Raw genomic sequence first — 23208 nt, 5'->3', positions numbered from 1 at the left:
TGATCAAAGATGGGTTTTAAGGGATACAATTATTGACTACAGGGGGACTTGATTATACACTCTTAAAAATAAAGGATATTTAGCAATAGTTCTTTGAATAGTTCCATCAATGAACCTTTAACATCCATGGAACCTTTTTCATTGCAGAAAGGGTTCCTTAAAGTAGAAAAGGATATTTAGATGAAATGTTACCAAAAATATGGTTCTTTTAAGAATTGTTCACTGGCTATGGGTTCTATGGGAACGCAAAATGACTCTGCTCACTGTGAAACCCCCTTTTGGAACCCGAAAAATTTGAATATATAAGTTGCTTCAAATGTTACTTTGTTACATTTTACTTTTAGATACTTTGGCTTTTAATTGAGTATTTTGTTTTAGTGTGTGTTCATATGATTCTACTTTTAGTAGTTACATTTCCTCCTGGCCGATTGGTGGCGCTGCTAAATGTACCTGTGAAGAGCAAGCCACAACTCCTCTCCAAGACAAAGATGTCTGATTCGTTTCCTTTGTTGTGATAGTGAAAATACGAATCTTACGTTTCTTATTTTATACCCCCGCTTTAAAATCAAGAAATCAAGTAGTTATCTTCTATCAGTACTTATCAGACTTAAAAATGAGTGGCGGAGTGTATGGCGGAGGTAAGAGCGATTTTGGAGGGAGAATCAAATGAATGAATGCGCCACGTTTATAAGCTCGCTAGCCATCAAACTAGCATGACGATTATTTATTTTCTTATTTTGTGAAAATGAAACTGGAGCCCACGTTTCAGGATTTTATGCTTAATAGAATGCAGAGTACAGATGAATATTGCTAAATGCGCGTAGTTAATACAACTAAAATTTGCAGGATGATTTAACGTTATGTATTATAACGTTAACGGACTCGCTTGTTTATTTTTTGACTAACTTACAGTATTGTCATTTTATCTAACGAATACTGAACGTGTTTTCCCTTTAGTTGTATCCTCATCTGTTTTCCTTTGGACATTTTTTTATTCTACACAGATGAAGTTGGAGCTCTTGTCTTTGACATGGGCTCATACTCAGTGAGAGCTGGCTATGCAGGAGAGGATTGTCCCAAGGTGTGAACAGTAAGATAGATCCATAATCCATATTGGTGGTAACGCTGAAAAACACAAGTTCTGAGCAAAAATGCAATTGTTTTGTGGTTTGTAGGCTGATTTTCCTACTGTGATCGGTGTGACTCTGGACCGGGAGGATGGCAGTACACCGATGGAGACAGATGGAGAGAAGGGAAAGCAGAGCGGCACCACCTATTACATCGACACTAACCAGCTCAGGGTCCCTAGAGAGAACATGGAGGTCATGTCACCTCTCAAAAATGGGATGAGTAAGTTTTCTCCCTTTTCCAATCGCATATATCAGCTCGGAGATGTGTTTATTTTAAATAAAAAATGAAGAAAGTATATAAATGAAAAATAAAGTGTCTTACGGGTATTTACGTTTTTACATTAATATTACTGTTTTTCTCTCTGAAGTTGAGGACTGGGACAGTTTCCAAGCCATTTTAGATCACACCTACAAAATGCACTTCAAATCAGAGCCCAGTCTGCATCCAGTCCTGATGTCAGAGGCCTCGGTATGTTGATTTTATGGCATAAATCTAATCTGCAGATCACATAATACATGTGCCATCTGTTAGGATGCTTCACTCAACTTCCTGTGATCTTATTTTCTTCATCTTGCAGTGGAACACGCGAGCGAAGAGAGAGAAGCTGACTGAGCTAATGTTTGAGCATTACAACATTCCTGCTTTCTTCTTATGTAAATCTGCTGTTCTGTCTGCGTATCCTTCATTTTAATTGGCTAGCTGAAGATACAGTTCTTTGTAGAAGACAATGTCATGTGTTTAGAGTTGCCTTAGGTGGATAATACTTGTACAGTAACAGAGGAATGAAAATAGGTTGTGTTAGGGGTGTGTTCACACTTGTAGTTCGGTTAATTTGGTCCGGACAAAAACAAAAAATAATTCTCCTGGTCCGTTTCCATCAGTGTTTATCGCATAAGCCGTATATCGTTCAAGATAAAATCGGATGAGACCGAACGTATTTCATGAAATTCAATCGAATTATTTTGGTTTTGGTTTGTTCACATGTATTTGGTCCTTGTTGCGTTCATATTTAATTTGAACCGCACCAGAGTTCGTTTGGATGTGGACCGAGACTCCTCTTATCAGCCGTCTCGTCCTGCTTGTTTGTTGCGCACCAGGGTTCGGATGGCACCGTTCACACTTATTTAAATTAACCACATTAACAGAGCAATCGCACCAGGGTTTGTTTTAATCAAACCAAACATGCCAAGTGTGAATACACCGTTACATTTCAAATGTAGACAGGGTATTCATCTTAAAAGGCCAGCAGGAACATGAAATGTTGAATCCTTTACTCAGCATTCCAGGTTTGCCAATGGGCGATCCACAGGTTTAGTGTTAGATAGTGGATCAACACACACAACTGCTATTCCAGTGCATGATGGTTATGTTCTACAACAAGGTAATTTGAATCACTTTGACTTTTCAAGCATATTTTACTAGACTGCCCTGTTTTTAATGTTACTATGCTACAGTTAAATTCACACATTTCATTAATGTTTATACACCAAGGAAGATTTTCTATCAAATTTTAAACTGAACAATTTTATGTTGTTGTAATGTTGTATACAGTTAATACAAAATATTAATGGCATTCATTTTTGTTTAATTTTTTTGATCCTAGTCTATCTAGTTTTTATTTAATTTGATCATGAATATAGCCTTTGATGCTTTTTTTAAAGCCATAAGGTCATTCAAAATATATTTATGTATATATTATTATATTTATGTATATATTCTATGTGTGTTTTATGATCTTCCAGGCATTGTAAAGTCTCCTCTTGCTGGCGACTTCATGAGTATGCAATGTAGAGAGTTGTTCCAAGAGTTAAGTGTTGAAATAGTACCTCCGTATATGATTGCATCAAAGGTGAGGCCTGCTGAAGTTTACTCTTTTATTTTATGCATACTATCATCTCTGTTTGGAGGTTGCAATTTGTATTACGTTTTTGAGGTTAAAATTAATACATATTTTCATTAAAGGATTCAGTTCGTGAAGGAGCCCCCGCCAGTTGGAAGAAGAAAGAGAAACTACCTCAAGTTACCCGTTCATGGCATAACTATATGTGTAATGTAAGCGATAGGAACTGAATCGTAGCGAAAGTTACTTAACATACTGAAGTGCATTTTTAACATGTATTAAAAATTGCTACCTGTCATTTCAGACTGTCATACAGGATTTTCAGGCCTCTGTCCTACAGGTGTCAGATTCATCCTATGATGAACAGTAAGTAAAAAAAATTTCACACATCAGTTTCCACAAAAATATTAAGCAACAATTATTTTCAACATGTATAAGAAGAAATGTTTCTTGAGCAGCAAATCGGTATATTAGAATGATTTCTGAAAGATCGTGTGACACTAAAGACTGGAGTAATGGCTGTTTAAAATTCAGCTTTGCCATCACAGGAATAAATTACATTTTTAAAATATATTCACACAGTTCACAACGGTTATTTTAAATTGTAGTAATATTTCACAATAGTACTGTTTTTACGATCAAATAAATGCAGCCTTGGTGAGCACAAGGGACTTTCAAAAACAAAATCACAGATTTTGCACAGCAACAATTTTTGAACGGTAGTGTATATAGCATTTACAAGTTTATGTCATAATTCACTTTTTTGATTTTGAGTTTTTGGATATGTTAAATGCTTATGATCTTAATGAAAAGGAAAAAAACTCATTGTTACAATCTGCCCTTTACAGAGTAGCTGCCCAAATGCCCACTGTTCACTATGAGCTGCCTAATGGGTACAACTGTGATTTTGGAGCGGAAAGACTTAAGATCCCTGAGGGTCTGTTTGATCCTTCAAATGCTAAGGCAAGAAATATCCTCTTTACTCTGTACAAGTTTTATTCTGAAATTGCTAGTATTTCATTAGTCTTAATTTTTACAGGGTCTATCAGGGAACACCATGCTGGGAGTCAGCCATGTTGTGACCACAAGTGTTGGCATGTGCGACATAGACATTCGACCAGTAAGATTTCAAAACATTGCTTTACGTTAATTTACATGTCCTGTGTCTGTGCTGCCAATGCAAGTGACATTATGCTTTTCTTTTTTCTTTTTTGAAAGGGTCTGTATGGCAGTGTGGTAGTTACAGGAGGAAACACTCTCATCCAAGGGTTTACAGACAGGCTTAACAGAGAACTCTCGCAGAAGACGCCACCAGTAAGTGGCACTTTGTATTTTTGCTTTATAGACCTTAGTCAGGGTAGCGCCATATTTAATATGTCAGGAATGAAAATGAGGCTGTGAGGGATAGAATACAGTGTGTTCAAAGAACATTAAACATACTTATTGTTCAGCTGACGAAATGCCTTTCCACAAACTTTCAGCAGACCATTAAAAAAAAACATTAAAGTTTTAAAAGTTAGGAGGACCTTTATACGGTGTGCTATTGTAAAGACTAAGTCTCGGTTTCATCTTTGTAAAATTAAAAATGGCGCCACCCTGACTAAGGTCTATTAGAATGTCAGTTGGCTCTTCAGTGCTTTATGATAACATGAATTGTTTTGTCCTCTGCAGAGTATGCGCTTGAAATTGATAGCCAATAACACAACTGTTGAGCGCAGATTTAGCGCCTGGATTGGGGGCTCCATCCTCGCATCCCTGGTGAGTAGTTCACTAAAGGCATCACAACTACATGAGTGTTGTGCCCAAAATAATACTTGTTATTATTAATGATGTTATACATGTAGAGAGAGGGAAAAAAAGAAGGTATGTTTCTAATTCTTAAAGGACAAGTTTGGTATTTTACACTTAAAGCCCTGTTTTCAGATCGTTTCTGATTAAATAGAACGGTTAAGATTAAAATTTGGACACATGCTGCTGTCCCGAGAATTTTGGGTTTCTTTCGCTTTTCCCCCCACCTCCACAATGGCTGCATAGGTGCACTGGAATATCCTTCCTAAAACGCATTAAACGTGAAACTCACAGAGTGGTCAGGGGTGTTTACTGATATACTCACACAAAAATCGCTGCAAAATATGCTTTCCAACAGGTTTTATCTTAGTTTTTGTCCAACTCCATTGACTTGTACCTCACAGCTCATCCAATACAAGTCTGATACACAGCTGATCCATAAGGTCAAAAATGAACACAGATTCCCAAAACCTCTGTGACTTATATGCAGGGGTGCACATAACTGGTACGCAGGTACGCATGCGCGACAAAAATCAGGAATGCGTAATGCCACTTGTGTTACTACGCGCATTTGCGTACTTTAAGGGTAACTGTCGCCAAAATGCAACATAGGCAGTGTTCATTTAATTTTTTCACGTTTTAAATGACGACCACGTCAACGAATAAAAACTAGACGGAAATTAGGGAGGGACGATTGGGGAGGAGATCCAGTCAGAACTGATTTGCGTTTGTGGAAGATGCGCACATTTGAATTGTAACGTGCTGATCTACCCGGCGCACACGAGTTGGCATGCGCTTGATGCATGTCTCAAATCGTTAAAAAACGTCTTGGATAAAGAGAAGAGCAGACATGGATTGATCTGAATAAGAGAGACGACGCGAAAGAGAGCTTTATTCGGTATGCTTTTCTGTGCGAACACACACACATACGCGACCCGAAGCGTGCAGTCCTGCACATAGACAGCGCGCAAGGACTGAATTGACCTCTCTTTCGCATCTGAATGGACAAATACACACAACATTATGTCTAAATGTCAGTTTTGGAGAGCATTCACGTAAACACAGTCGGTTATGTCTTTACAGAACGTACAGTGCATCAGTGCAATTGGATCTGCATTCTGCACACTCGGTCTTAAAGTGACAGTGCATAATAAACCTAATGCCTTCTGTACACTTAATATTGATCAAATAACAAAATAAAAAGAGAAAATTCACTGCTGTTTAATATCTTTAATAAGGATTCATTATATTTAATTATACAAATAAATATATCTGAACAATCAAATAATACTTTAAATAAATCTTTTCCAAAGGTGTTTTCTATCATTTTAGGTAGTTTTTCCCTCCAACGCTGATGTAAATTTAAGTGTTAGTTTTTTTAATTAGTTTGGTTTTAGTTAGTTATTTTATGCTATAAAAACGGGAATGTGACGTCATGATTGACAGCTGTGGCTACGCTACATTATGGGGTGAGTACCAAACACCATCTCCTGGTACTCACCTGAGTAACTCACTGAAAAAGTTATGTGCACCCCTGCTTATATGATTATATAGAGCCGAATTTTCTTGTGCTTTTGGTTCAGTAGTGGTGTACGTCTTGGAGTTCTGGCATGGAAACCGCGTGCATTTAGTACGCGCCTTTCTGTACAGCTGAAACTTCAGTGCCTGTTGCCACCAAGTCTTGCTGCAGGTCTTTTGCAGTCACTCCAGGGTCACACCGGCGCGCGCGTGAACTGGAGCTCACCTCATAAACGAATCGAAACTTATATAGAAAGCTTGAAATACTTTTACTTGATTTAACGTTAATTTAAAACATAAAGAAATGGCTGCTTAGGCTAATTCGTAGGAAGTGTGCATTTCTCTATGCGCGTTCACTTTGTGGCAAGCATTATTCCTGCGCTTGAGATGCGGGTCATGCGGAATAGGCAATATATTATTTGTGGTTTACAGCACAGACAGTAAGCCTCGGTTACCTCAGAAGAATTTTTAACATGCTCGAATCATCTCCACAATGGAGTATAGTTCGGTTTGTTTTTCAAAAGTATTTTGTTACAAGAAAAGAGTTATAGCTTTAGCTATTTATTTATTTATTTGCCTTTTAAAATCCTCCCTCCTCGCAAGAATCGCGGTTTGTATCGAATCGTGGGTCAGAAATCGGGATACGAACCGAATCGTGGGTTTGCTGTATCGTTACAGCCCTAATAGACATAACATTCTTCCTGTAAAGCTGCTTGGAAATGTGTATTGTGAAGCACTAAATAAATTTGACTTGAGGCTTGGTCATACTTCAAGATTTGTTTGGTGAAACTAAAGTGATGACACTAATCAATGGATATTCTGGTTGTTTCAATATATTTTGTAGAAACTTTGAAAATTATCTGGAGAACTCCTAGCTAGATGATGCAGAGTAATATATTTAAATATCACCGATATGGTCAATGTTAACCATATCATATGATAATTATGACTTTTTTTTCTTTAGGGAACTTTCCAGCAAATGTGGATTTCTAAACAGGAGTATGAGGAAGGCGGGAAACAGTGTGTTGACAGGAAGTGTCCGTAACCAGTTCCTGCAACACCACGTTGCCTTCTAAAGGAGATGAAAATAAGAAATATACCACCCAGTTGAAAAAGCCTTTTTAGTGGACTCAGGAACTAACAAGGACAATTGCTGTTATTTTTAGTGCAAACAAACCATATTTTAAACCGTTTAATGTGGTTGCACTCTTTTCTACTCCTCCACACAATATTTTCATATCCAGTTTGGCAACAAACTTTTCTGACCACCTGATTCATTCTAAATAACAGTGACAAAGTTATGTGTTTTGGTACATGGGAATTATGACCCCCTAATTGTATCAGTGCTTAGTGCTTTTTTTTTTTTTTTGGCACCACAGGAAACCAAATGTTTGTTATGCTTTTAACAAATCAGCTCTTTTGGGAATAAAATTGTTTGTGTTAAACTGGTCTAAATTGATCTCATTTTGTTTGAATAAGTAAGAATGTCAATGCCATGATTCTGTACTTTTGTTCTAATTTTAGTACATTTGAACTGGTCTATTCAGACTTTCATATTGAAGAAAACCTATACTTAATGTGTCCCTTGAACTCAAGAAGAGGGATGATTTTCAATCTTAATCATTTACATATTTAGAAAGACAAAAATCAAAACAGGTAAATACACAAACAGTCTCTGTTACAAGTTTGGATTTATTATTTGACTGTACAACATATTGTGAGAAATGAAAAGTATTGTGTGTTGAAAAGACAATATTAAATGTGAAAAGTCTTTTCAATGATCTCATGCATGTGCAGTCTTTTTTGGAAACATCGCTGATAGCTTTTTTTCGTTTCTCTTTTCTTTTTTTTCTTTCCGCATTTTATCCTTCAGGTATTTTTCAAGGCTTAACCTAAAATTCAGAACAGCAGAGTTAAACATGTCTGTGCATCAAGGAAATGTAATAACATTTGTTAGAGAGGCATTTGTAAGAGTTTATATAAAAATATAATCTGAAAAACTAACAATATATCATCATCACTAACAATATATTTGAATAAAGAACTATTTTACAGAGCCCCTAGTTCACTCGCAAAGAATGAAAAATATTTGCAAGAAAATGCAAAGTTTTTGAGGGAATTTAAAAAGCTTTGAAATATAATTTCCCCGTAGGGGCTCCGCACAATGTCCATTCTATTAAAATGACAAGTTAAAATGCTAAAAGTTAATTTATTGTTACTTTGATGGGGTAACATTTTTCTATTAGACTTGTGACATACCTTGTGTAAGGAGCGACATGTAATGGTTCAAAGAATCGCCGCCTTTTGTATCTCGAATTAAGGTGCCAGGGGATTGGGTGTTCCTTGAAACGGTACCTGATGAACAAACATGCCCGTAATTTGAGTTACACAAAATAGATGTGCAAAGGAGAATAATCTGCAAAACATTTGATTTGCTTACCAAAAGGTTTTGCCAAAGACATTTCTTCGCCATGCGCCTGGTCTAGCTTTCTCTTGTCCCGTCTGCAGTAAGCGCAGTGCATCCTCACGTTCTTTCACAATAGTGTCAAGACGCATTATTGACTTTTCAACCTATTAAAAGAATGCAGAATGGATATAGTCATATAGATTCACCCTATGTTTAAACTTAGTTCAGAACTGCTTGTTTTGGCTGTCATTTCATTAAAGAGTAAATCATGAAACCAAGAATACCACAGATACAACTTGGCAGGTTGAGAAAATATTTCCTTTCAGAACAGTGGTGGAAGAGTCAAAACTAGTTTTACTTATAAAAAACACCACGGAAGTATGTATGCTACCTTTCAAACGTTTGGGGTCATTGAGATATAAATAAGAGTTTTTGAAATTACGTCTTTATTTGATTTAAAAGAAAGTTTGGACTAAACGGCTCAATTCATATTGATTATTTACAATCTCTTTATGAGCTTTTTGAATTTCATCAAAAATATCTTCATTTGTGTTCTGAAGATGAACGGAAGTCTTAAGGGTTTGGAACAACATGAGGGTGAGTAATTAATGACAGAATGTACATTTTTGGGTGAATATTTTTGTGGAAACCAAACCATGATGCATTTTTTTTTTTTTGATTCTGATAAATAGAGTTAAAAATAAATGCATTTATTTGAATTAGATTTTTGTGTAACCATGTAAAAGTCTTTATTGTCATTTAAGAAGCATTTCTTAAAACAAATCCCTAACTTTTGAACACTAGTGTACCATGGGAAGCACTGCATCATCACTGTACCATGGCACTACCTCAGTATTCAAGGTTATTCCATTTTATCAACAGAAACTGTGCATTTAATTATAGTTTTAACATTTCATACCTTTTTGATGCGTTCTGGACTGGGCATCTGAACACACTGTCGTTTCCCCTCCTGTTCTAAAGTGAGTAACATGTTCTTTTCCTTCAAGAGAACATACCTTTGAAATTCAAAATAAATGTGGGTGAATATTTGTTGCAATGTTCATTTAAAGGAGAACTCCGGTGCAAAATGAACCTTTGGTCTAATTACACATTGTTACCTAGTCAACCGTTATCTGAGATTTGTTTTCATGATTATCGAATGTAAATAGTTTTATCTCTAAAAACAGTTTAGCCTATAACGCTAGTATAACGCTAGTATATGGGGCATGGAGTAATGACAAATAAAAATCGCTTGTTAATACCACTAACAAGGCTCAAAATAGCCCCACACTAACACGGTAGCATAATGAGGGTCCCTACATGCAAACCGAAGCATTGAGAACTTTGACAGTGTCCAGACAGTTTAATAAGAAGATATTTTATACATAGTCAACTTCACGTATACAAGCAGAATCCATCTTGGAAAAACAGACTCTATCAATCGATCTACGAACCACCGATCCAAATGCGCTGGACCATATGAGATTCTACACAGTTCAGCGCATTTGGATCGGTGGTTCGTAGATCGATTGATAGAGTCTGTTTTTCCAAGATGGATTCTGCTTATATACGTGAAGTTGACTGTATGTATAAAATATCTTCTTATTAAACTGTCTGGACACTGTCAAAGTTCTCAATGCTTCGGTTTGAAGGTAGGGACCTTCATTATGCTACCGTGTTAGTGTGGGGCTATTTTGAGCCTTGTTAGTGGTATTAACACGCGATTTTTATTTGTCATTACTCTACGCCCCATATACTAGCGTTATACTAGCGTTATAGGCTAAACTGTTTTTAGAGATAAAACTATTTACATTCTATAAATCATCCAAAAAACTATAAATCAACTGGCCTGGATTCTATCTCGGCTGAACATCTAAAAAATGCAAGCATACGGCTATATACACTTCTTGCACTAGGCTTTACTGCCTTCATGATCCATGGCTTTCTTCCTGACTCAATGATGTCTGTGATGTTGATTCCTGTGATTAAGGATAAAGCAGGAAAAGTGGGTTCTTTAGAGAACTACAGACCCATCGCCCTAGCTAATATAATATCAAAAGTTGTGGAATTAATTCTCCTGGATAAGATTAATGAATTAATTATCTCTGCAGATAATCAATTTGGTTTTAAACCGAAGCATGGTACAGATATGTGCATATATGTCCTGAAGGAACTACTAAGCAACTATAAGAGAAAAAACTCAACTGTTTTTTTATGTTTTTTAGATGCATCTAAGGCATTCGATCGGTTGAATCATTGGAAATTATTTAAAAAATTGGATGCAGCAGGAGTCCCTAAATACATTGTTAGAATACTATCATATTGGTATGCCCAACAGACCATGCAAGTGAAGTGGGACAGCTGTATATCGGCTCCTTTTCATATTAGTAATGGAGTAAGACAAGGGAGCATCTTATCCCCCATTTTATTCAATTTTTACATGAATGATTTATCATATAAATTAAACCGAGGTAAAACTGGCTGTATGGTCGGCAGTACAGTGATGAACCATCTTATGTATGCAGATGATTGTGTGATTTTTAGCCCGAGCTCAGCTGGACTGCAGCATCTTCTTAGCATATGCTCTGTGTTTGGGGAAGAACATGATGTAAAGTACAATGATTCAAAAAGTGTTATCATGATTTGCAGAACCACAGAAGACAGACATTTAACTTTTCCTGTTTTTAGGCTTGCAGGTAATGTTCTTAATGTCTGCAGTAAAGTGAAATATCTTGGTCACCTGATTACAGATCAGCTTACAGATGACAATGATATTAATCGTCAGTGCCGTATGCTGTATGTGCGGGCAAATGTTCTGGTACGCAAATTTGGTTGCTGCACTGCTGGAGTCAAGTTGACCCTATTTAAAGCATACTGTTCGCCTTTGTACACTGCACATCTGTGGCTGAACTATAAAAAAGCTAGTCTCCAGAAATTGCAAGTAGCTTTCAATGACGCTCTGAGGATGCTACTAAAAAAGCCCAGATCAACCTGTGCGAGTGAGTTGTTTGTGAGCAACAGAGTGGACACACTGCAGTCTGTCCTGCGAAAAGAGATGTTTAGGTTCATTTGTCGACTGAATGAGTCTGTAAATCAAGTTGTTGTGGTGCTGGTGAATGTTAGGTACAGTACCACACGCTGCACGTCCCAGTTTTGGGAACACTGGTATAAGTGTCTTTTTTTTTTAAACGAGTCATTTGTAACTTTGTGTTGTGTATTTGTATTTGTATTTGTATTATGTGTTATTTATTACTCTTTTTGTATGGATGGACCATGAGTCTGAAATAAAGGATACTACTACTACTACTACTACTACTACATTCGATAATCATGAAAACAAATCTCAGATAACGGTTGACTAGGTAACAATGTGTAATTAGACCAAAGGTTCATTTTGCACCGGAGTTCTCCTTTAAAAGTCTTTAAACTGTAAAAAATTATAACAAACCAAAGTTTGTGTAGGTCTTCATTACTTTTCATCCTAAGCTGTTTGGCAGTCCATGGAGCACCTATGAGGTTACAAAAAAATTATTTATTCATGTACACACACACACACACACACACACACACACACACATATATATGTGTGTGTGTGTGTGTTGGTTGAATACCCCAAAATGTTGTCTAAGTAGGAGCATACTAGGTTTTTAGACAACCAACAGCTTACAGTAACTGAACAATAAACATGTAGGTTAGTAGGCTACCTGATTTAACTGTTAGTTCACCCCAGTTCTCTGGCAGGTCAAAGAATTCTTCCAATCCTTTTCTGACACAAGATGTGTGGAGTGCTCTGTTATTTATGGGACTTCCGAACCACCACGAGTCATACATTTGTCTATATTCCGAGAAATGTGAAAAGAGATAAAATTAATTGGCGACATTAAAACATGCTTCTTTCTTTCTGGATATCATGATGCATTGACATTTAAGCCCGACATATAATCAGCAAGAAAAACATAACGTTACCTTTGTTGACACGAGTGAAATTTGGACAGCGCTTGGGTCGCATATTGAGGCTGTGTGTGTGAAGACACTGTAACAAAACGTTGAAATTGTCTGCAGATAGCAGTAGTCAGGCGGCTCGTTACGGCCGCAGCCATCTTGACAATGTCAAACGAAATAATGAACGGAAACGTGCAGCGCCACCGGTCGGACAGTAGAATATTAACTACAAAACATTTCTCCCTATGATTTCTCCACGTTAAAAGTTCAAACGTTTTGGTGCAAAATATTCAACACCACAGCACACAACAATGCGCAATGACTTTGTGTATTTAACAAAACCTTTATTATTAATTATTATTAATTTGAACATCATTTAATTGTTATTTATTATATTTTTTAAAATCTTTATTTTTAATGTCATTATTATTAAAATATTATTTATTAAACTTATTTCAATTATTAATATTATTATTTTATTTTATCAAAATGTATTTTTTTTATTAAGATGGGGTTTTTCTTATTGGACATGAAAATCACATTAAATTTGATTGGAAGTGGAATCGTTGTACGCACTGCACACTTATCGTTTATTTGTGATACTTTCCAAATGCCTTTATGTATATATTTGATTGTTTTAGTCTTTTAAACCCATAATCATATTCATATTTTAAGTATAATAAATAATAAGGAATAGTGAACAGAGTAGTTCAGCAAACTGAACGATAAATCTGTTCTCACCATGCATTCAAGAATTTCTCCGATTAAAATCTTACCAAAATAATCTTATTTTTCAGCAGCATTATTTTGCTTATTTTTTTATATTGTATTATTTTTTAGGGCCATCTTTTGATTTGAACTTTTAATTTGCCCTAAGTATCAAAGGTGAACATGGCTGTCCTCTGCGTTAGATGAGCCAATCAGTGAAGCCCGTGTGTTCACGTCACGCTCCCCCTCAACAGTCATGGTGGGCATGAGCGTATTGAGGACGGCGGCTGCATTTGCAGCCAGAATAAACCCACTGAAACGAACATGTCAATCTTCAAATCTGCTCTCCAGGACTGTTGCACGGTCAGAACAAGGTAAAGATTGTTATTTTTTTCTGAACTCAGCGGTATGACCGGTTAGGGTGATTAAAACTAGCAGTGACCTTGCTTTGCTTGCTTAGCATGTGTACAATCTGGCCTTAACAACAATCCCCACTGTAACCTTCCGATAGATATATGTATAAAACAGCTGCATGTATGTTATATGTTAATATACATCATGGGCGTTTTTACATAGAGATATAATTTAACAGTTTTTGATTCAAAATACCTCTTGAGCTTCTTTTTCAAGTTTTGATATGCAATCAATCAATCAACTAAGTTAGACAAGCACAATATTTTGGCCCTCATTGTGTAACTTACGTAACACTTTCACTTTATATTGTAAAAACTTGAATTTATAATTTGGGGTTGCAGCTGTAATTTTGTATTAACTACAGTTCAGTTCTGTGTTATAATTTACTTCCTGTTGATTAAAATTGTGTTTTGTCTGCAATTTAACTCTAAACATATTACAGTGATATATGTTGACATGGTAAGCCCTTTTATTATTATTATTATTTCTATTAATATTTTTACCTTTTCTTTTACAGTTGCTGTCCGTCATGGGAGCCATGGGAAAAGGATGTTTATCATCAAGCCCACTGCCTTCTATGATAAAAGATTTCTTTTCCTGCTGGTAAAGCCTGTTCTAAGTACTTTACTTCAGTTACATATCATTATTGCTGCTCGTTCTTATTCATGTTAAATAAAAAGTCCAACCTTTCTCTCCTCTCTTGCTTCATTACACCAGAGAAATTACTTTCTTTACACTGGCGTCCCTGTGGCAGCAATTGTGATCTTTGTGAATGTTTTCGTAGGTAAGTTTCTGATGCAGCCTACCTGACAGTTTTCCTTCCTGTAGTTGCTGTATCTGCCATAATAACTTGATTAATATCTGCAATTCATTAAACAGGAGAATCTGAGCTAGCAGAGACACCTGAAGACTACGAACCAGAGCACTGGGAGTACTACAAGGTATTCTAAAATATTTAAACATCAAGTACACTGTATATGCCAGTAAAAATTCCCCATTGTTAATTGAATAAAAAATGAAAATTGTGTTGCTGGCTGCTATCATAATGATTCATGTATTTTCTTTCATTTGTTGTCTTTATTATCACTTAGCATCCCATCACCCGTTGGATTGCACGTACCTTTTATGACAGCCCAGTGAAGGACTATGAAAAAATGATGGCACTTATCCAAATTGAGACTGAGAAAGCTGAAATGAGGTATGTTGCCTTCACATGATTCAACTAATTAGCCTAAATGAGACTATACATGAATGATATTGTCAATGTGAAACTGTTTTTATTTTATTTTATGCACATATATAGGCTATATATACAGTATCATTTTCTAAGGTTTCATTTGTTAACGTGACCTAACAATGAAAAATACTTTTAAAGCATTTATTAATCTTAGTTAATGTTAATTGCAACATTTACTAATACAGTATTTAAATCAAAAGTTTTATCTGTTAATATTTAATGGAGGGGGGGCACAAGATGATGTCAAATTATTTAATTATATTAAAAAATCACAAAAAACAAAAACAAAAAAAATCAAGATGAATAAGAAATTGTAAGGTTGGAAATAATCCAAGATTATTTCAATGCAACAAAGACACTTTCTTTTCATTAAGACATTTCCAGCATAGCAGTGATTGGGACAATGGAGGAAATTGTGATGGTCTGATTGGTCAGTTTTGAATGTCTCACCTGGGGTGTTGGGCAAATGGTCGGGGGAGAGATGACAAAACAGGACGGCAAATGTTCTTCTCTCTCTTGTCTTTGGATGCCAAGCTGGGGAGAGGGTCTCTCTCCCTCTCCCTCTCTCTTTCTCTCTCTCTCTCTTTCTTTCTTTCTCTCTCTCTCTCTCTCTCTCTCTCTCTCTCTCTCTCTCTCTCTCTCTCTCTCTCTCTCTCTCTCTCTCTTATATTTCTCTCTCTCAGGTAACATTTATGCTGGGTACAAATGGTTTAAATTCTCATTACATCATGTTGTAACTATTTAAGTGTAAACATAACCTTATTGCACATTGAACTTTTATTTAATTCATGGAGTCAGATTAAAACGAGATTGTTAGGGGGGTAACAGTTATAAGACCCGAGACCAGATATGTAGAAAAGATGACCAGGAGTCGTGAGGTTCAATCAAAAAGATAAAAATTTACTGAAGAATAGTTTGCAGTTTCATCGGTAGAGCGAGCGTCAAAGTCTCACGAGGAGGTCGCAAGCCAACTCTACCTTACACAAAATCATACACCAATTATACCATTTTGCAAGGGCAAGCATCGCATCATCATACATCTGATTGGCTAAGAGAATATAGAACCATAAACAATTTCACACATGTGAGCAGATAAAAGGTGCCTATCGCCATTAGTTAGGATAGCTGTCGCCAATCCTTAGATTTAGGTCAGCGTTGACCTCGCAGGTTAGAGGAGAGCGCCAATACGGCTGAGCGTTGTGTCCCCCGTGCCTATGTAGAAAGTCAAACACACACACACAGAACAACACCAAATAACATCACCAAGGCCAAAGAGTGCTTGAGCTCTGCATTATCAGTTAACCAAAACATAGCTCCTCAGGAAGGAAGGGAGAGAAATGGCATTACTCTCAAGAGAAAAATATAATTTCACAAGCACAAAAGAATATAGAAATGATTATGTGATAATGCATATACTTGATTATTGATTATTATAAAAGTAATGTAAGCATTCAAAAGGATATGGAATGAAATATATATATAACTGACTGAAGAGACAAGGGATTTTGACCAACCCTTCAGTCCCCCGTTTTAGACCCATGTGGGGCCCAATACCGCCACGTCTGGTCTAACAAGTGAGGTCACTACGGAAGGTGGAGTGGTGACAAATGCTTCCCTGGCGGGTCACAAAAGTCTCTTCGCCTCTTTACGGACATGCTGGAAACTAAAAATTCCAGTCCCCATTCCGAGGCTCTCCCACCTTCCACTCACAACAGGGCATCAATGTTGTTCTTTCTCAGTTTATCGCTCAGGCGGTTTGTCAGCTTGATCAGTCTGCTTTCCTCCTCGGCAGGATTCAACTTACTGCAAGCAGACCTGCAAATATATGAGAAGAAGAAACGAACACACATACACACACAAAAACATAGAAGAGCCAACCCACGCCTCCACTTCTATCCCACCAACCTTTTTGCATATTGAGGGTATTACAGGGATAATTTGGGGAGTGACCAAGCCAAAAGGTCACCGTCTCATTACCGTCCAAGCGATAACAGCGATCATTAACGTTCTGATACATGGTTGGAATTAAATTTAGACCCTCAGTTGAATTTAGGCATGGGTATTGAACCCATGATGGACGGTTATAAATCTCCTCACAATCCCAGTGAGTGGAGAACGCATGGAGTCTACCGGTCCAAATTGAAATCTGAATACATCAGGAATGATAAGGCTATTATAATCAAAGCCACAAACGAGAGAGGGAGTGCCAATCGAATGATGGCCCACCTCACTTTCAGTCGTTTGGTATTTCGCACTTCTTCCTAAATAATTAGCAGCTTCAATATATCGTCGGATTCCGCCATCTGTAATGATAAAACATTGTTACAGAATTTTTACACTATCACACATATAAATTACCTTTTAGAGATAGTTCGTTATTATGATGCGGTGATTTGGTTGGAACCTTTATCGAGTGGTTTCACCTGTGACCAATGTCTCCAGACAGTACCTAGAACCCCTCTGTCAAGTAAAACAGATGTATTAGTTGTCAAGAGCACCTGGTAAGGTCCATCGAATTTTGGACCTAGAGGAGAAACAATCTCTCTTTGCAACATTACATTGTCACCTATTTCAGGCAAGGCCGGCATGTAACGACCTGTCATTATTTCACAAGGGCTGATCTGAGTAGTTTTGTTAGGACTGGCTCTCATACTTAAAAGAATCATTGGAACAGCTGCGTGCCACCCCTTCCCCCACTCCAACAATCTCTTTCTCAATGACGTTTTGAGTGTTCTGTTTGTACGTTCAATGGAGCCGCTAGACTGAGGCCTAAACGGGATGTGGAAGTGTTGCTTCACTCCCATCAGTTTCATGACATTTTTCATTACCTTTCCCGTGAAATGTGTACCCTGATCTGATTCAATTTGTAAGGGTAAGCCCCATCTTGGGAAAATTTCATTCAACATTACTTTTGCGGTTGCGTCTGCGGTGCAGTTTCTCAGTGGAAATGCCTCCACCCATCTGGAGAAAAGATCAACAATCATTAGAATGTATGTGAACCCTCCACTAGGGGGCAATGGACCTATGAAATCAATTTGGAGGTGTGTCCACGGACCCTGAGGTCGAGGGGCATGTCCTAAGGGAATTTTCAGCTTTGAGGAAGAATTAACCTTAAGGCATACTAAACATCTCTTACAGAAATCATTGCAAGAAGCCCTCAGCCTTGGCCACCACCAGGTTTTTGAAATCATTGCATGTAATTTCTCAGGCCCTGCATGTGCCAACCCATGATACAAGGACATAAGTTCCGTTCGAGCAGAAACAGGGCAAACAAAGCGTCCATTAAATTTCCAAAGTCCTTCAGAATTTTTCTGTGCTCCTAACTTTGTCCACTGTTCTATCTCTTCAGGGTCATCCTCTGCATAAAGTTCAAAAATGTCTCTGGAAGTTTCATTCTCCTGAAGGGAAAGAGTCATCACACTCACACATGATTCAGTCAGTTTTGCAGCCTCTCTGGCAGCAGCGTCTGCAGCGTGGTTCCCGTTGGCTTCCGGGGAGCTGTCAGTAGCGTGCCCGGTGACTTTGATGACTGCTCCTTCTGCGGGAAGATCACAGGCATTCATAAGTTCTTGTACCTGCTGTTGATGTGAGATAGGAAGTCCTGCAGTAGTCAGAAATCCCCTGCGCCTCCATACGGGGCCGAAGCGTGTTCCCTGCTCATGAAAGCTGGAGCCGTCCACGAACAAGTTCATAGCATTAGACGGGTTCAGATTGGAGAGGGCTTTGGCTGTCCGCCTCGATCAGTCGGGCACAGTTGTGTGCAGTTCCTTCTTCTGGAAGCAAGGAGGCAGGATTGATAGCAGTTTCAATGTCAATTTGTATGTCCACATTTTTACTCAAGAGAGTTGTCTCCCATTTGGCTCGTCGTTGAATAGAGATGGAGCCTAAACGGGTATTTGTTAACAGTTTCAAAATCTGGTGTCTGGTGTGCAGTATCACCTTTTGATGTGTCACAATGTCACTGCCCACTCTGCACAGTCACATATCAACAGGCACGGATGTTGCCCTGCCATTGAAACAGGAATAGGAGCAGAATAATATCCTACCATCCCATACGAGTTCCGGCCCAGAACCTTTTGACCCAGAGCAGCGGAGTAAGACCGGGTCCCCACCCATGTCCATAGGTGGAAAGGCCTGCTGGCATCGGCATGTCGTAATGCTGGGGAGGAAGCAAGAGTTTCTTTGATACTCACGAAAGCCTCCTCCATCTCCTCAGTCCAGTCGATCAAATCCGATCCAGGTCTTCCTCCTTTCAGTGCCTCTGTGAGTGGTTTAGAGAGTTTAGTCTATTCAGAAACATACTGGCGGCAGTAATTCAAAAGACCCATCACTTGCCTTAAACCAGTGACAGTGTTTGGCTTTGGAAGTTCAATAATAGCTTTAACTTGTTCGGGGGGGATGCGTCGGCCACGCACCCCCACAATCTGTCCCAGATAAGTCACTTCAGGTAATGCTAGCTGTGCTTTCTTCCAGTTCACTTTGAATCCCCCGTTTTGGAGGGCCTTCAAAACAGTCTGAATAGTTTCACCTCCCTCTCGTGCTTCATTTCTCAAAGGGTATTGTCTTTTGGCTTCATGCAAGGGACCTGGAATACTCAGAGGCTGAATCTGTGCCAGACCACAATCATATTTGTCTTTTGCCCATACATTTGGGAATTTAGAAATTATAAACTTCAGCGATACTCACAGAATCAGCCACTGCACATCTCTCCTCATGGTGGGGGCCAGTCTGAGATAAGCGAATTGTTTCATTGCAGCCAAGCACTAGCTTATTTTTAGAAAGCAAAACATCAGCTTCAAGGTTTTTCAAAATGTAAACACCAATAATTGTCCCTACAGTGTTTTCTCCTACCCAAAATTCAGTCTAATATACATTTTCAGAGTTAGAAATGGTTAGAGGGACAGAAACAGATTTGTGATACACCTGTTTGCCATTTAGACCTTCTATATACAAAGTTTCAGAAGTGATTTCAAGATCGATTGGTTACAACAGCCACATTCAACAGTCCGCGCACCTCAGTATAGGGTCCATCATACTGGTTCTCAGTCTGACCGGCTAAAGCTGCCGCCTGAACAGTCTGAGAAGAGATGGTGGGGGCGGAGGGAGCACGAGAGACCGTCTCACATTTCGCAGCTCTCTCAGCCTGATCACACACTGCCTTTAGACCTTCACTCAAACTGCACAGATCAGATCCTATCTCTCGTCCGATAATTTTTGTCATCCTATCACGTTGAGCAATCAAGCTGGACCACCCATTAATCATGTTAGGGATTTTTTTTTTCAGGAGTTATTGGTATCCCCCCCATCTTACAAATCCATGAATACGCAAACCAAACACGGATAAAATTTTGATTTTATCAGCTTCCTTTTTTGTTTGCAGCAAGTCTAACTGCTGTGTGATTTTTCCAATCAGAATCAAACCCCTGACTGACCATTTTCTTAATGAGCTGTGCGTATTTCTTTGATTTGAGCCCGTCAGAGCAGAGCTGTTTACAGCGTTCGCTCTCTTCCATTTGGTCAGGACTATTTTCTTTATCAGTCATTCTTATTGGTCACAGATGAAAAACCACCACAGGAAAAAATTTAGTAGCCACAACAATAAATTTTGCGGAAAAATACGTTTAGCAACAATAGTGAGACTTCTACACAATGAAACTGCAAATTATGTTTCGCTTCCCAAGTCACATAAAACTGGTCTATGCCAATTTGGGTCACACTATATATATATTTATTTGTTTGGGACCGTTCCTGATGCATCCCTGGCAAACAACCCTATATTTTACTATTTTAATTTTATTTTATTGATTTAACTAACATCTTGTTCCCTATCTGCCTGAATCACTAACTTCGGGGATCCCCTATCTGAGATGGAAGAGATTGATCAGGTTTTGCGGTGCCACTGGACCTAATCCAGGGACGCCCTCTGCTGGGGTGGTGTACCACACCCGTATTGCCCCACTGGGCCCCCACAGAGTGCGTTTCACTTTTGCTGTTTTAAACAAACAGCAACCCTTTATACTCTCGTAGTATAAATAATCTTCACTCGCCTCGTCGGAGTGAAGCTCTCCCGTTCCCCTTCAAAATCTCTTCCAATCAGACAGCCCTAATAATTAATAAAATCTCTTTCTACCTTGTTTGCTGATTTGCCAGAGATGTCACCACAGAATGGCTGCCCGCATCCTCCACCAAACTGTTAGGGGGGTAACAGTTATAAGACCCGAGACCAGATATGTAGAAAAGATGACCAGGAGTCGTGAGGTTCAATCAAAAAGATAAAAATTTACTGAAGAATAGTTTGCAGTTTCATCGGTAGAGCGAGCGTCAAAGTCTCACGAGGAGGTCGCAAGCCAACTCTACCTTACACAAAATCATACACCAATTATACCATTTTGCAAGGGCAAGCATCGCATCATCATACATCTGATTGGCTAAGAGAATATAGAACCATAAACAATTTCACACATGTGAGCAGATAAAAGGTGCCTATCGCCATTAGTTAGGATAGCTGTCGCCAATCCTTAGATTTAGGTCAGCGTTGACCTCGCAGGTTAGAGGAGAGCGCCAATACGGCTGAGCGTTGTGTCCCCCGTGCCTATGTAGAAAGTCAAACACACACACACAGAACAACACCAAATAACATCACCAAGGCCAAAGAGTGCTTGAGCTCTGCATTATCAGTTAACCAAAACATAGCTCCTCAGGAAGGAAGGGAGAGAAATGGCATTACTCTCAAGAGAAAAATATAATTTCACAAGCACAAAAGAATATAGAAATGATTATGTGATAATGCATATACTTGATTATTGATTATTATAAAAGTAATGTAAGCATTCAAAAGGATATGGAATGAAATATATATATAACTGACTGAAGAGACAAGGGATTTTGACCAACCCTTCAAGATAATTACATATGCGAACCTGTGTCTTATTTAACCAAAATTCCTTTAAAACATATTTATTTTCTCCCCCTGAATAACTTAATCAGAATCTCGGATCTGGAATCACAAAATTAATCATAGTTAATTTATTATCAACACTTGCAGTTTCTGTTAATAAAAAAGTTTGAAATTAATTATAGATATTTTATATAGAAGATATTTTCAGCAGAAATACCAAAGGAATGGGTTAGCACTTCCTGTTGCTGGAATTTGAGCATTTTATAAATGCATCTTTCTTTATATGTTGAGAAGAAATTGGGACCCAAATCGTGAGCCATTTTGTTCACAGTAGAATCAACATTTAATTGTCTATAGGTTTAGATGACCTAGTTTTATACTTTGTTCCTAAACAGTCTTTATCATGACCTTTTCGAAGTTCTGCTCACTAAAGTGATCCATGCCATATGTAGGTTCATTTTGAGTTTAAGGTGCCTCCAAGTAAAGAAATATCACTATGTCATTAATAAACCATGTACTAGAAGGTTAGAAGAAAAGAGCAAAAAATGTCTGTAGGGTAAAAAATAAAGAAGGAATTGTCAAACCTTAGGGTACAATTGAATGGAACTGCAACAGCAAAGGCACTTTGAAATGTTTTTACTGCTCACAATAATGTATCTTGTTTTTATGTAGCCTAATTGATGATATCTAATTTATTATTCACTATTTTTCTTGCAGGCAACAAGAACTTGAAATCCGCAAACACATGAGAGAAAAAGGAGATGGACCCTGGTTCCACATTAAGACACTTGATAAGAATCTCATCGACAACAGCCCCAAGTCATCCCCTGATAACTAGGAGGGGTCATGCATACCTGTCCAAAATATTCAGGCATTATACAATGTATAATGTAGTTAATAATAAAAATGTAAAACATTTTTTTTCCCCTTTTCTTTGCCTCTGGCACCAATAAACTAACGATTATAAATACGTTACTGCTCTTGTGTATTCTTTTGAGTGGTACATCAAGGATTTACCCCAAAATCATTTACTCATTTCAGACTGTTCAGTATGCTTTTATGTTTATATAATCTTGAAAGCTCATGTCTCCAGTCATTATTATTTCATGAAAAAGAGTGGCCGAATTATTCATAATTTCTTATTTTATGTCCAAAAGGAGTAGAAAAGTCATGCAGGTTTTCAAGTTAACAGAAATACCAACAAAAGTGCAAATCAAACAAAACTGAAATCAAAACCTAAATATTTGCATTATTGCAGTAATGTACAGTAACTATAATAGCAATATGCACTACATCAGATGATGCCCATTGTAAAATGGTTTCAG

At 37.8% G+C, this 23208-nt stretch overlaps 3 protein-coding genes across 3 annotated transcripts; 2 read left to right on the top strand and 1 right to left on the bottom strand.

Moving 5' to 3' along the window:
* The first annotated feature begins 430 nt into the window (after positions 1-430).
* On the top strand, positions 431-7828 carry actl6a (actin-like 6A). Its single transcript, XM_079629143.1, has 14 exons — positions 431-638; positions 1005-1081; positions 1176-1350; positions 1499-1599; positions 1709-1806; positions 2418-2512; positions 2874-2980; positions 3094-3183; positions 3276-3337; positions 3820-3934; positions 4011-4091; positions 4190-4285; positions 4643-4729; positions 7242-7828. Exons 1-14 carry the CDS (start codon positions 614-616, stop codon positions 7320-7322), a joined length of 1290 nt encoding a protein of 429 aa, XP_079485269.1. The 5' UTR covers positions 431-613; the 3' UTR covers positions 7323-7828.
* A 121-nt stretch (positions 7829-7949) lies between these two features.
* Positions 7950-12904, bottom strand: mrpl47 (mitochondrial ribosomal protein L47). Its single transcript, XM_079629146.1, has 7 exons — positions 12651-12904; positions 12389-12519; positions 12133-12193; positions 9604-9700; positions 8718-8848; positions 8537-8632; positions 7950-8169 (listed from the first exon to the last, which is right to left on the bottom strand). Exons 1-7 carry the CDS (start codon positions 12782-12784, stop codon positions 8061-8063), a joined length of 759 nt encoding a protein of 252 aa, XP_079485272.1. The 5' UTR covers positions 12785-12904; the 3' UTR covers positions 7950-8060.
* Positions 12905-13532: 628 nt separating this feature from the next.
* ndufb5 (NADH:ubiquinone oxidoreductase subunit B5) lies at positions 13533-22797 on the top strand. The gene is made up of 6 exons (XM_079629605.1): positions 13533-13708; positions 14266-14351; positions 14466-14532; positions 14628-14689; positions 14840-14946; positions 22601-22797. The coding sequence occupies exons 1-6, from the start codon at positions 13591-13593 to the stop codon at positions 22719-22721; spliced, it is 561 nt and encodes a 186-aa protein (XP_079485731.1). The 5' UTR covers positions 13533-13590; the 3' UTR covers positions 22722-22797.
* The last annotated feature ends 411 nt before the right edge of the window (positions 22798-23208 follow it).

This window comes from Phoxinus phoxinus, assembly GCF_949152265.1.
Source record: "Phoxinus phoxinus genome assembly, chromosome: 11".
Taxonomy (NCBI): Eukaryota; Metazoa; Chordata; class Actinopteri; order Cypriniformes; family Leuciscidae; genus Phoxinus; species Phoxinus phoxinus.
The sequence above is the reverse complement of the archived record's forward strand: the minus strand, read 5'-3'. Positions and strand labels throughout refer to the sequence as shown.

Coding starts and splice junctions, on each gene's coding strand:
- mrpl47 (XM_079629146.1), bottom strand. CDS start 12,784: ATGGCTGCGGCCGTAACGAGCCGCCTGACTACTGCTATCTGCAGACAA. Junction 9,701..12,132: donor GAAGACCTACACAAACTTTG/GTTTGTTATAAT, acceptor TGAATTTCAAAG/GTATGTTCTCTTGAAGGAAA. Junction 8,170..8,536: donor CATGTCGCTCCTTACACAAG/GTATGTCACAAG, acceptor TCTGAATTTTAG/GTTAAGCCTTGAAAAATACC.
- ndufb5 (XM_079629605.1), top strand. CDS start 13,591: ATGGTGGGCATGAGCGTATTGAGGACGGCGGCTGCATTTGCAGCCAGA. Junction 13,709..14,265: donor TGTTGCACGGTCAGAACAAG/GTAAAGATTGTT, acceptor TTTCTTTTACAG/TTGCTGTCCGTCATGGGAGC. Junction 14,352..14,465: donor AAAGATTTCTTTTCCTGCTG/GTAAAGCCTGTT, acceptor TCATTACACCAG/AGAAATTACTTTCTTTACAC.
- actl6a (XM_079629143.1), top strand. CDS start 614: ATGAGTGGCGGAGTGTATGGCGGAG. Junction 2,981..3,093: donor CGTATATGATTGCATCAAAG/GTGAGGCCTGCT, acceptor TTTTCATTAAAG/GATTCAGTTCGTGAAGGAGC. Junction 3,184..3,275: donor GGCATAACTATATGTGTAAT/GTAAGCGATAGG, acceptor CTGTCATTTCAG/ACTGTCATACAGGATTTTCA.